Source organism: Taudactylus pleione, unplaced genomic scaffold, assembly GCF_031769625.1.
Source record: "Taudactylus pleione unplaced genomic scaffold, aTauple2 ptg000188l, whole genome shotgun sequence".
Classification (NCBI taxonomy): domain Eukaryota; kingdom Metazoa; phylum Chordata; class Amphibia; order Anura; family Myobatrachidae; genus Taudactylus; species Taudactylus pleione.
In genome coordinates, this window is record NW_028284590.1 from 1,580,001 (window position 1) to 1,592,897 (window position 12,897).

At 46.9% G+C, this 12,897-nt stretch overlaps 1 protein-coding gene across 3 annotated transcripts in view; it reads right to left on the minus strand.

Annotated features, from left to right (window-relative positions):
* The window catches only part of CERKL (CERK like autophagy regulator), a 158,605-nt gene that overhangs the window by 37,433 nt on the left and 108,275 nt on the right, over positions 1-12,897 (minus strand). For all 3 annotated transcript variants that reach the window (XM_088476358.1, XM_088476357.1, XM_088476356.1), the window contains one exon: positions 4,560-4,702. In XM_088476358.1, the coding sequence (XP_088332484.1) occupies positions 4,560-4,702 (143 nt within the window). The remainder of the gene's footprint in view (positions 1-4,559; positions 4,703-12,897) is intronic.

A 12,897-nucleotide genomic window follows, 5' to 3' on the forward strand; every position in this document is an offset into this window, starting at 1 on the left:
ACCTCACTCCCCCTATGTTTTTATTTCATGGGTGGCTATATAATTTTATTTTTATTTTGTATTTTACCGGGCGGCCACCGGGGGGCGCTGCGAGGCGGGGCGGGTCTGCACCTCACTCCCCCTATGTTTTTATTTCATGTGTGGCTATATAATTATTTTTAAAAAAAATAATAAATTCCCAGGCGGCGCAGCGCCTCTGCCCCTCACTCACCCTATGCTTTTATTTCATGGGTAGCTATATAATTTCATTTTGAAAAAAATTTTCCCGGTGGGCATCGCAGGGGCGGGTCTGCACCTCACTCTCCCTATGTTTTTATTTCATGGGTGGCTATTTAAATTTATTTTTTTTAAAATTTTTCCCGGGGGGCGCCACAAGGCGGGGCGGGTCTGCACCTCACTCTCCCTATGTTTTTATTTCATGGGTGGCTGTATAATTTTATTTAAAAAAAATTTTTCCCGGGCAGCAACCGGGGGGCGCCACGATGCGGTGGCGGGCCTGCACCTTGCACTCTCCCTGTGTTTTTATTTCACGGGTTGCTATTTTAAAAAAAATTATAATTTCACGGGGTGCTGCTGCAGCGGTGCAGGGCGTCCACCGGGGGGCGCCGCGATTCGGGCGGGCCTGCACCTTGCACTCTCCCTATGTTTTTATTTCATGGGTGGCTACTTTAAAAATTTTCATTTTATTTTTGTTTTAATTCCTGGGGCGTCCACCGGGGGGCGCCGCGCGGCAGGGCGGGCCTGCACCTTGCACTCTCCCTATTTTTTTATTTCATGGGTGGCTATTTTTAATTTTTTTTTTTAAAAAAACAAAAAACAATAATAATAATAATTTCACGGGGCGCTGCTGCAGCGGCTCGGTGCGTCCACCGGGGGGCGCCGCCGGGCGGGTCTGCCCTTACTCCCCCTATGTTTTAATTTCATGGGTGGCTCTATTTTTTAGTTTATTTTTTCTGCCTCACGGGGTGCTGCTGCAGCGCCACCGGGGGGCGCCGCCGTGCCTGCGGGCACCAGCCCCCGCCCCCTCCCCAGCCCCCCAGGGGCCCCTCGGGCCATGGGGCGGCGGTCCCCGGGAGGCTGACTCCCCTCTGCGGAGGCCCCGATGAGGTCGGACCGGGGTACCCGCGTCCGCCCTGCGCTTCCGAGGCTTCGGGGAAGAGAGGGAGAAGTCGCCGCTGAAGGTGGCGCGCAGCACCGGTGGCGTGACCCACGAGGGAAACCCTCCGGCGGATTGTTAGGAGAGGGAGAGAGAAAGCGAGGCGACTGGCCACCGAGGAGGCCCAGGCAGGGCTCCAGGAGAGCACGGGAGATCCTGCGAGCGAGGCAGCCCGGCCAGGGCTCCAGGAGAGCACGGGAGATTCTGCGAGCGAGGCAGTCCGGCCAAGGCTCCAGGAGAGCACGGTGAGATTCTGCGAGCGAAGCGTCCCGGCCAGTGCTCCAGGGGTGACTGGGGAGAGAGGCCCCTCCGCCAGCGCGGGAGCCCCAGTGGTCTCCCGTCAGGGCCAGACGGGGTTGATCCTCCCCTCCTCCGTTCCCGATGGCAGACAGGGGAACTGCAACCTCCGGAAGTCCCGATGAGGTCAGGAAAAAGGGCCTTGTGCCGGGACCCGGTTCCAGGAGGTCGGGTAAAATCCGCCGGCGTCCCGCAAAAGGTCGTCCGGGGGAATTTCTTGGGCGGATTCACAGGTGGCGAAGAGGCGAGAGAGCCAGGAAGAGATCCGTGGGGGCGCAGTGCGAGAAGGCTCGAGGCGCCCCCCGAGCCACCCTTCCGATCGATGAGGCACCCCGCGTTCCGGCGGGGAGGGACGATCGCTTGGCCGGAATCCAGGGGTCCCGGCCGGTTCACGGGCGAACCCGACCCTCCCTCGACCCACGGCGCGCCCGGCACCCCTCCGCGGCGAGGGCGTCCGGTCCACCAGGCGTCCGCCTCGCGCTCCGACCCCCCCTTTCCCGGGGGGGGCGGGAGAGCAGACGGGCTCCGTCCGACACAGGCGTCTGACACCAGGGGTCTTCTGAGGAGGCCGTCCTCGCTCCCAGGCAAGGCGCTCACCCCTGGGCCCCGGCGGAGCACACGATTTCCCCGGAACCGCTCGAGCGTCGACCCGCGAAAGAGACCCTTTCCCAGAAAAGGGCCCGGCGCGACTCCCGTCGCCCCGAAGGCGCGGCGCCCTCAGAGGGCCGCGGCCCGGCCCACGGAAAGAAAGGCAGAGAGAGACGAGACGGCCCCCCGAGAGCGACAGAGAGAGAGCTGGGCGAGTTCCCAGCGGCCGGAGGGTGAGAGAGATCGACCAAGCCGCAGAGACGAAGAGCGAGGGCGGCCGAGAGGGAAACACGGCAGGAGGAGAAGGGAGTCCTTTTCGAGGGAGCCGGTCGGAAGCCGCACGCTGAGCGGGCCCGGGCGACCGCGCTCATCACTTCTACACCCTTTCACCCCCCCCCCGGGACAAGTTGAAACCGGTCAGGCGTAGAACAGGATGCGGTGGGTTGGGGGAATGGGGTCCCTGGGGACCGACGGCCCGGCCTCGCCCTGGCGGCGGGGATTGGCGTCGGGAGGCCTGAGGCGACTTTTCGACCGCTGCCTATCCAACCACATAGCCCCCGGGATAGCTTGCAGCTCCAGTTTGACGGTTGAGGCGAAGAAGAGGCGGGTGCCGTCCGTCCTCCCAAGTCCCCGGACACCGCCACGGGTCAGCGGGCCCCGGCAGCCACTCTAACTCCGAGCTCCCCGCGCCTATCCGTCCTGCCTATCCCTCGGCCACGCCGCCCGGCGCCCCGGCTGCCTCCCGACGCTCGCGGGACGGCCCCGTCTGACGCCTCAACGGTGCACGGGCCGCGCACCCGCCGCTTTCACTCAGAAAGTGAACGATTTTTTCAATGGTTGAATGATAAACGATATTGTTATCAATAATCGTTCAAAAAAATCATTGTGTGTGTATGCACCTTTACAATTGTGAGATGTGGGCTGGAACACACAATCTACAGCCATTTCTAGTCTGTGGTTGTGAACCTCCTTTGTAATTAGTGGCTACTTGTACATCACCTTGTAAGTGACACTAATACTATTGTTCTCAGGCACAATCAGTGCTATGGATGACTGCGACCTCACTACACTAGAGGAGTGATTATGAAGACCTGGGATGGTGGAGGGTCTCCCCCATCCTGACTTCAATAAACTCAGGGGTGCCCTCACAATGCCGTTATTTTCGGCATTGTGAAGCAGGGGGCGGGGCTACGATGACGCGATTCAGCGCGAATCGCGTCACCGGGGACCCCCGCTGCGGGGGTTTTGATATTAACTCTGCAGGGGGTAGGGAGGGATGTCGGCTTTCGGGAGGCTTGCCTGCCCTTCCGGGGGGCCGGGAGTGGCACCCGAAAATCGGGAGGGTAGGCAAGCCTGCGGAGGTGTCTCTTCCATGTGAGCACAAAGACCATGCAAAATTAATTCACAGGACAGTAAGTGGCTGGAAAGAGTAGACAAGTACCCAAGATTCATGGGGCATGTTAAAAAAAGCAAATGGAATAAGCTACAAATATACATTTTTAACGGTTTTAAAGTCCACACTAATAAACATAACAGCAACCTTCCCTGTCCCAAATGGAGTAGGAAATATGCCGTATTTTTAAAACCAAGTGTTCAGTACACTGTAACCCAGCCTGCAATGGCATCAATGATACTACATTTGCGTTGCTGTTTTTGTTTTAGACACGTTTGACGCATCAGACGGACAACTTCCTTTATCACAGTCAGCTCGCAACTTGTACCCGGGTGCAGAGTATTTGCAAGTCATCCCACGCTAAACAGGCACATCTGTGCCTACTAGGCGGCTATCTTGGGATGCACTTTTTGTTGTCACAACCTCTTCAACTCCCCATCCCCTCAGAGGCGCAGGGAACCGTAACGGCAAAATGTAGCAGAGTTCCCAGGGCCAAGGAGGCGCATTGCAAATTGATTCGCATGCACACTTAAAAAAAGGAGCAATTTGTAAGGGAAACAAGATGAAACTTGCATTTACATCCAATTCGGAATGAGGTCTTTTATGCGTTTCATTAAAACTAGCAAAAAAAAAAAAAAGCAAATTATAATAATATAATAAGTGCCAATTTTATTATGAAATTCTATGGCTGCAATCTTGCTTTTTTGCGGTTTTGGAAAGGTGGATTAATACTGAAGCAAGAGCCACAAAGATTTTCTTGGTTGTGGGTAGAAAAAAATAAATACTACACACATTTGCTTTTAGTTCACTTTCTTGTATCTTGAAAAACACTTTTTTGGGGGTAAATTTTCTATGCTGTGTGAAGAGATATGAACAAAATAATGATATTTCTGATCATTCATCTGGGAAAAACAAGGTATAATTTGTGTGGGACCTGCATAAACAAATGGCAGAAATTGATGGTGGAATGTTACCAGACTGAAAAGCACCAAAATAGGCTCAGCACAGGGGTAAGAAAAGCCTCAGCGTCGAAGAGGAAAATACAACATTTTACTCCTGATGTTTTCCTGTCTCGTTATGTGAAATGTTATTTACAAAACTTTGTCTTAGAACATGGGGACTCACCTGCTGAAATTATACCAAGCGGCAGGGATGCCCTGACAGGATCGAAACCAGCATTGATTTTCTTCCCAGCATCCAGTTGGGCTCGGAGAAGAAGGCCGTGAGCAACTTCACTGACTGATCCATCGCCGCCAACACAAACGATTCTGCAGGAAACGGAAGAAGCTATATTTATTTTCTCAGCCTTCTTTGTAAATTATAGCGGAGCTTAATTAAGTCTGAGGACTTGGAAATATGACAAACTCAGGTTTAGTTATTTGCATATAGAAAATATTACCAGTATGTTGGACATGCCATTATTAAAATAACAAATAAAACTGACCCATTTAATAAGAAAGTGCCAAACTTGGAGAAAAGCGCAGTATTTTAGACTCATAAGTCTTTTATCCCATCCTACTACCAAATGATCTAAGACCCATTCCGTAATGTGTCATAATAATATTCCCAGGCTCTTCTGTAAATTATAGAGGAGCTGTGAAGTCGTAAACATTTGACATAAACTCATAATTTAAGATGTTGTTAATTACCATTAATATGCAAGGAGAGTAATTACTAGCAAGCGTTTGGAAGCGCAATTTAGTTTTGATTGCTGCTTTACCGAGGTATTATTTATACGCCGTGCGATTAGGAAATACACATTAATTACTAGGCAACATCCATTTAAAAAAAGGAGGAGTCTGAAATTTACTAATGGTTTAGATTACAGTTATAAATGCACAAAGTATATAAAGATCCATAAACAACATGGTCCTACACATACACTTTGTAGTCTTGTACAGCTTACTTCAGAGCAAATGATATGGAATAAAGACATTTTATTTTTCTATAGTTAGTAAACATCTAACTATATTTCCTTATGTTATTCAGTGCTCATTAAAGTGTGTCTGCAGACCAGGGTTCTGGAGGGGGAATCGGTATAAAAGACCGCCGGACCTATGTCCAACAGTTTAAATACCGACAGCGGAACACCAGCAGCGTCCAAAATCCCGATCGTAAGTATTTTAACTATTACTAACTCTTTCCCCCAGTATCCCCCTCTTTTAGGGGTGCTTAACCCTAAACTCCCCCCCTAGTGCCTAAACCTAACCCCCCCTCCCCAGCACCCTAAACCTAAGACTCCTGGGGGGGTGCCTAACCCTAACCTCACCCCAGGGGTGCCTAACTCTAAATCCCCCCTGGAACCCTAAACCTCTCCCTCCGCGCGCGGCTGTCTGTGCCCGGCTTACCTTCGTTCGGTATGCCAGGCACCGGGCTCCCGGCGCAGGGATCTTGATAGGCGTTGGTATTTCTACGCCTGTCATTAGTCCCGTCGGGATTAGACAGTCGGGAAGCCGGCGGTCGGCATTTCCTGGAGGGCCAAGAAAATTACACAAACATACTGATGACTGTCAGCAATATTATATATGCCGTGATTGGCTGGTTGCGTATTGACCTCTCATCATTAGTGTCTGTATTACATGACGTTGTGGCAATATACGTATTTGCATTACTTTACTGGCATTTCCATTTCCACGTAGCACAAAGTGTGTTGTTGCTACTTTAGCCGGAAGGGATGTATTGCCTCCTCGTTGGAGCGCACACATCACGACAGCGTGCGCTCCAGGGATGTACTCTGCGATTACAGTCACTTGGACTGCTGTCACTGCAGGTAGTGCTGTGGTGATTTTCTATGAAAGCTGATCGTGGCTTATAGTGAGTATTTAATAGGTGATCTACTTTGTGCTACACAGGAGAACGATTAGGGGATAACATTAGTCTGGAAATTAGGTCATAATGAATTTAATTATGTTGACAGCCTGTCTTTGATTGACCGAGTGGGTACAAATGGGGACCGGGTGCATGGTCTCACTTGCTGTAGGTGTTTGGTGTGTTGCATATGTGGTCTATTGTTTACTGCTGTGTTTCCTGATGAAGGACTCGTGGAGTCCAGAAACACTTAAAGATTTTACAGTGCCCTTTGATATATGACCTGCAACAAGAAATAACAATCTGCTTTTCATATATAAAGGAACCTGGTGAGTGCCCCCGATTGTTGAACTCTCTATATACGACGTCCTCATAGCTTGGTGCTGCGTTCCAAATTTCAGGGCAAAAAAAGTTAAAAATGAGGATTTGGGAGTAATCTAAAGTTCCAACTGTCAGTTTTTTCTGAAACGCTTCGTTAGGACCACTTTTCTGCTGTAGTCTATGGGGGATTTTTAGGAAGGCATAAGTCAGGGTACAGGACGAAGTTAGACTAGAGGGTAAATTTACTAAGAATCGAGATAGGTCGAGTTTTTTTTTTTTTAATCTTGATTTGCATCGCCTAAACTCGGCCTTGTTTTGTTTTTTTGGTTTTGCAAATTTACTAAGAAGCAAGTTTAGCTGAAAGTCAGTTTTTTCCGATGGTGAAGCAAATCGAGATTTCTCTCCCGAGTTACAATTGAAGATGTGATAACTAACCCAAGATTGCAGTGTTTTCTCACTGCAAATCTCACCCGAGCTAGCAGCCTGCACATATCAGTGAGATATGTGCAGGCTGCTTGTGTTGTGCCTGTAATAAATTTGGTTTATTTAAAAAAAATATATTACGTGAGGTCCCCCCACAAAACACTAACCATCCCTGGACTTGCCAGCCTGTCCTGGTACCTAAAATTACGGGGAACAAAATGAATAGGGTTACCCCGTAAATTAGGTACCAGCACCAGGCAGCAGGGACAGGGCTGGTTTTAAATATAGGGGCAAAAAAATTGCAGGGGACAAACGACGTAGGGGTCCCCTGTATTAAGCTCAACCAGCACTGGGCTCTGAGCTGGTCCTGGTAATACAGGGGAAAAAAATGCGTAGGGTTCCCCTGTATTTGATTGTGTATAGTGTGGTGCATTTGTTGATCGTAAAATTATTGTCTTTTGCTGTGGAACTACAGGACTCAGCAAGCCTCCCCCGCATGCTGGTACTCGGAGAACCACAAGTACCAGCATGCGGGGCATTATGGGCCCGTTGGTACCTGTAGTTCCACTGCAAAATAAATATTAAAATAAACACAAGACACATACACCATTGAAAGTAAAATCTTATTACAACATACATGCACACACACTATCTCACATACTCACCTAGTATCCCTGAAGCCATCATGTCCCCTTGTCCAGTAGGAATCCATAGGGTACCTAATAAAAAATCCATACTCACCTCCTCCTATGCATGGATCACGTCCTCTACATTCCATGTAACATCCCCAGGTTTGACAAAACAAAATGCAACTACCTGGACCCACGAACTTAGTACTGTCCTCTAAGTGCTAGTGTAACATTTTGTTGCCCTTCTCCCCTGCAGGTGGCCCGGTTTGCTGCTCCCGTTTCACCATTTTGTGAGTGACAGCAACCTCATTCTGTGAGAGTGCTGAATCTGCAGTTAACCACAGAGTGTGATGACATACCATATCTGCATTGCGCAAGGAATACGTCCATTAAGGTGTAAGCCTTAATGATCTGAATTTCATTGCTTTTTAAGTTTGATTGGCAGAAATTCAGTAGGTTTTGAGAAATTTCAGATCATGTCTAAGAAGCCTTAATGGGACATGTGAAACCATAAGGTTTCTGTCTATGGAACACACATATATAAATATATATATATATATATATATATATATACACACACACACACACAATACTGTGCAAAAGTGCTAGGCTGGTGTGGAGAAAATGCTGCAAAGTAAGAATGATTTCAAAAATGTAAGTGTTAATAGTTAATTTTTACCAATTAACAAAATGCAAAGTGAATGAACAGAAGAGAAATCTAAATCAAATCAATATTTGGTGTGGCCACCCTTTGCCTTCAAAACAGTATCAATTCTTCTAGGTACACTTGCACACAGTTTTTGAAGGAACTCGACTGGGAGCTTGTTTCAAACATCTTCGAGAACTAAGCACAGATCTTCTGTGTATGTAGGCTTGCTCAAATCCTTCTGTCTTTTCATGTAATCCCAGACAGACTCAATGATGTTGAGATTAGGGCTCTGTGGGGGCCATATCATCACTTCTAGGACTCCTTGTTATTTTTTACACTGAAGATAGTTTTTCATAACATTAGCTGTATGTTTGGGGTCGTTGTCCTGCTGCAGAATAAATTTGGAGCCAATCAGATGCCTCCTTGATGGTATTGCATGATGGATAAGTACCTGCCTGAATTTCTCAGCATTGAAGACACCATAAATCCACATTCTGGTTCTGACCTGTGAGCTGCACACTTGGATGGTAGCTAAAATCTCCCTATTGAAGGAGGAAGGAAGCCAAACAAGAATTTGTTGCTAAAATAATGATATCCATTGGAGTTGTTTTTGTGTCTTATTTCATTATAAGTGTACTACGTCTATGTATGCCATAGTGAAATACTCCAACATATATTGGGAAAAGTCTGTGATTTATCAGAACATTTCATCAATTATTAAAGTTTACTGTGACAAGATTGTGTACAAAACCATCCAACAGACTGGAGACTCACTATTTAAAAAACACCCCTGAAGAAGTCCTATGTGCCGAAACGCGTTGAGTGATGTTATATAAAGTGGGTAGAATCAACAGCTAAGAATTTTGTACCCATAATGGACCTGCAAGTCTGAATACAACTTGAAATCATTATACTGTGCTTGTGATGTTTATAGAATTTTTTAAATAATCTTTTTATGTATTTATAATGGGTCTTAATAAATGTTATTATATTATAATAAATGTACTCGGGGCCCGATTCATTACGGATAGCTATTGCGATCGCTGCTGCAATTTTGCACGCAGTCCCACTGTGAAAATATGCTATCGCAATGCCTTCGAAGCCTAACATAAGGACACCCACTTTACCTTACACACACCTGTAATACTTTGCAAGTCTGAGAAACCATCGGTAACATCGAGTACCATCGGAGCCTAATGCACACTTGCACAAGGTCTGACCTTACTCAGAAATTGCTAACATCATCGCACGCAGTCAAAGCCGAGGCTGCTTATGGCATCGCAGTGACTAATTTATGCACGTCCCTGTAATGGCGTTCAAAAACGTAAAAGGCATGCCTGCATTTCGCCGACCACTCCTGCCTCCACCCCCAAACTGTCATGTCCTGTCAATCTCTCTGCGATGGGTCTGCGTAGACACTGCAGTATGATTGTAGTGAAGCTTTTGCGCACTGCAACGCATACGAATGCGCATAGCGCATCAATCGGCCGATTGCATGCACAACTGCAGCTGGGATTGGTAATTATTCAGGCCCTCAGTGTCAAGGGACCTTTTAGGGATTAGCAGATCTAGTGTAAGAATATTGCTAATATATATATACATACACACATACATACATACACTTTTCTCTACATGCATCTTTTCCCTACATACATTGTGATTACATCCTCGTCCATTTCTAAATAAGCACCTAGATCTAACCCTGAATTATTGAATTATAGAGTGTGGGTATGAAAATTAAAGTAATCTATTGGCCAAAATATGAGTGTAGCATTCTAAAGTAACAGTTTTTAGGATTACATAGTACTAGCTGGATATGCTTTACAGATATAAATTGGCTTTATTACTTTAGCCAGAGATAGGTGGGAAGTAATATCCATGTTAAGTATAGCCGATGCCAAAAATGTCTACATGCAAAATGAGGCATTGGACGGTGGTGGTGGGGTAGAGTGGCCACAATGATGCCATCGTTACCTATATCACTGTACTCCTTATTTTGAGAAAGACCTCATTGGGGTATATTTACAGTACTAAAATTAGAGTTTTTAGAAGTGGAGATGTTGCCCATAGAAACCAATCAGGATCTACTTAACAGTTAATTAGCACCTTCTATAAGAGAATAGCTAGAATCTGATTGGTATGCTATGGGCAACATCTCCACTTCTAAAAAACCCTCACTTTAGTAAATTTACCCCATTGTGTTAATTTCTGGTCAGCAAAAGCTTAGACAAATCTTATGTAAAGCTATTATATTACATTTTCCATTTGAAAATATATGAATTACCACCTCTTTTGTGGAGTTTGGAAATGAGTGATTTTATTGTTGATGTTTACTTCCTATTAAATATTCTAATTCTTTTAGATCCAAAATTCAATTTGAATCTATTTGAAAATGTTTTAACTCTGCAAAACAAACAAAACCCCTAATTTCAAGATCAAATCCATTACTGGTTTATCAGGAAATCCCATAGACAATATCGGGAGGTAGTCAATATACCAATGGCCGGGAAGCCGTCTGACTAAATCCTGGCATCGAAATTCCGATTTGGGACTAAAGATAGGCGTCGAAATTCAGACGCCTATCTTTAGCCCAGCGACGGAATCCTGACCGACAGCTTCCCAAACGAAGGTAAGCAGGCTACTGTTGGCTCTTAGCCACGGTGGGAGGTTGGGAGAGGGTTAGGATTAGGCAACCTCGAGGGGACTTAGGGTTAGGCACCCCCTGGGGAGGGTTAGGGTGTGGAGAGGGGGCTTAGGGTTAGGCACCCCCCAGGAGGCTTAGGGTGCGAAAAGGGGGGTCCAGCTTGAGGCACCCCCGGGGACTTAGGGTTAGGCACCACCCTAAGAGTTTTAGGGTTAGGCACCACAAAAAGGGAGGGTTAGGGTTAGGGGGGGGTGGTAGGGTTAGGTTACTTACCTTAGCGGTCGTGATTCTTCATGCTCGGCTTCCGGTGTTATTTCACTCTGTGGCTATTCAGTCACTGGGATTTTTTTACCCAACCCGACAATATCATGTAGACAGTAGTTCTAAGTGAATCAATTCCCTGCTCCCAAGCTGAAGTACTTCCTTGTTGCCAAAGCACAAAGAGAGGACTGACAATTGTTTTTCTTCATAGCAACTTACCTGGAACTTTCAAATGGTTAAATCGATTATTACAATGTGATGTGAAAATAAAAATGTATATAGAGTTGTAGGTTATATTATGTTAGTCACTATAATCTTCACCACATATTATTTTTTAGAATGCTGACGGGTGAGGGCAGAAAGACATGTCAGTAAGAATTGCAAAGTAGAGATGGGCGCTTTGGTTTTGGCTTGGATCCTGCAAAGAGTCCAGATCTCAGAACGAGGCAAAACGCCATCTTGAAGAGACGAAGATGATGTTTTGTCCTTGAAAGATGACGTTTTGCCCCGTTCTGAGATCCGAACTTGGTGCAGGTTCCAGGCCAAAGCCAAACCGCACATCTCTATTACAAAGCAATCGCTTCTCATTCAATGTGAATATATTTTATTTCAGTGTGAACATGTGATAACTGATCAAGTATAACTGATCAAACATTACACAATGTTTTTGTTAATGCCTTGTAAGACATGACACAAGTCTACGAGTCTTTCACCATTCTTTTCCCCATCTCCTTACTAAGGGGCAGATACAGAGGTGGGCGCTAAATAGATGCAGCCGCAATTGACCAACGTTTTCAGATCTGCGCAGGAGCCTCAATGCGCATATCTGGTCCCGCGTCACCGAACACTGCACTGCTGCAGGCATCGGTCGATTGGAAGTCTGCAGCCGTTTGGTGGTGGGGAGGGGGAAGTGTTTAAAGAAAGAACATCATTCCAATTTTTGAGTCATGCTGAAGCCAGCGACTGCGTCTTCCCACCTGGCCTCGGCAGCATAGTAGCGGTTGACATCCTGACGCATGCAGCGGCTCTGGGAAGCCGGTGGTGGGCGTCTCATTACTAAATACAGCACCTTCAGCATCTGCCTATCTTCTGAGATCCGCTGCTACCGATGACCTCTGAATCAGGTCGGGTCCTGCTGCAGCATTTGGGGTAGGGTACAGTGATGCCAAGGCTCTGATCCATTAGACAGAAGACTTTGGGGCTTTGCTGGGCAGCCATAGGCTCACCTCCGTGTCCCGTAGCAGCCACTGCTCTAAACACAGTTTCAGAATGATTGTTTGGCTCTTCCCATTGACCAGAAAACACATCAGTTTACTTAAAGAAGCTGCAACAGGATTAGGCAATAAGAAAACTCCAGTAACAGCGCATGTCAAACACGATGTGACGTCTGTTGGTAACAAGTCCTAGCACTTGTAGCCGGGAGTAGTGTAATGCTGCATACACACTACTAAAGATGAACGATAACGATATCGTTCATCCATATATCGTTCATATCGTCTAGTGTGTATGGTCTGAACGACCAACGATGCGCGCTCCCGCAGGCCGTTAACGATATCCCCAGTCGGCTGTACATGCCGCTCAATCTGGGGATATCTTTAATGATACCATGCTGCCGAATGCAGCATGGAACCGCCCCCAATGTTGTTCATCGTCGCTGGCATTGGCAAGTATGTATGCACGTTGCCGGCATCGGCAAGTATGGGTCCGTCACGGACGAGATCGGCTCAT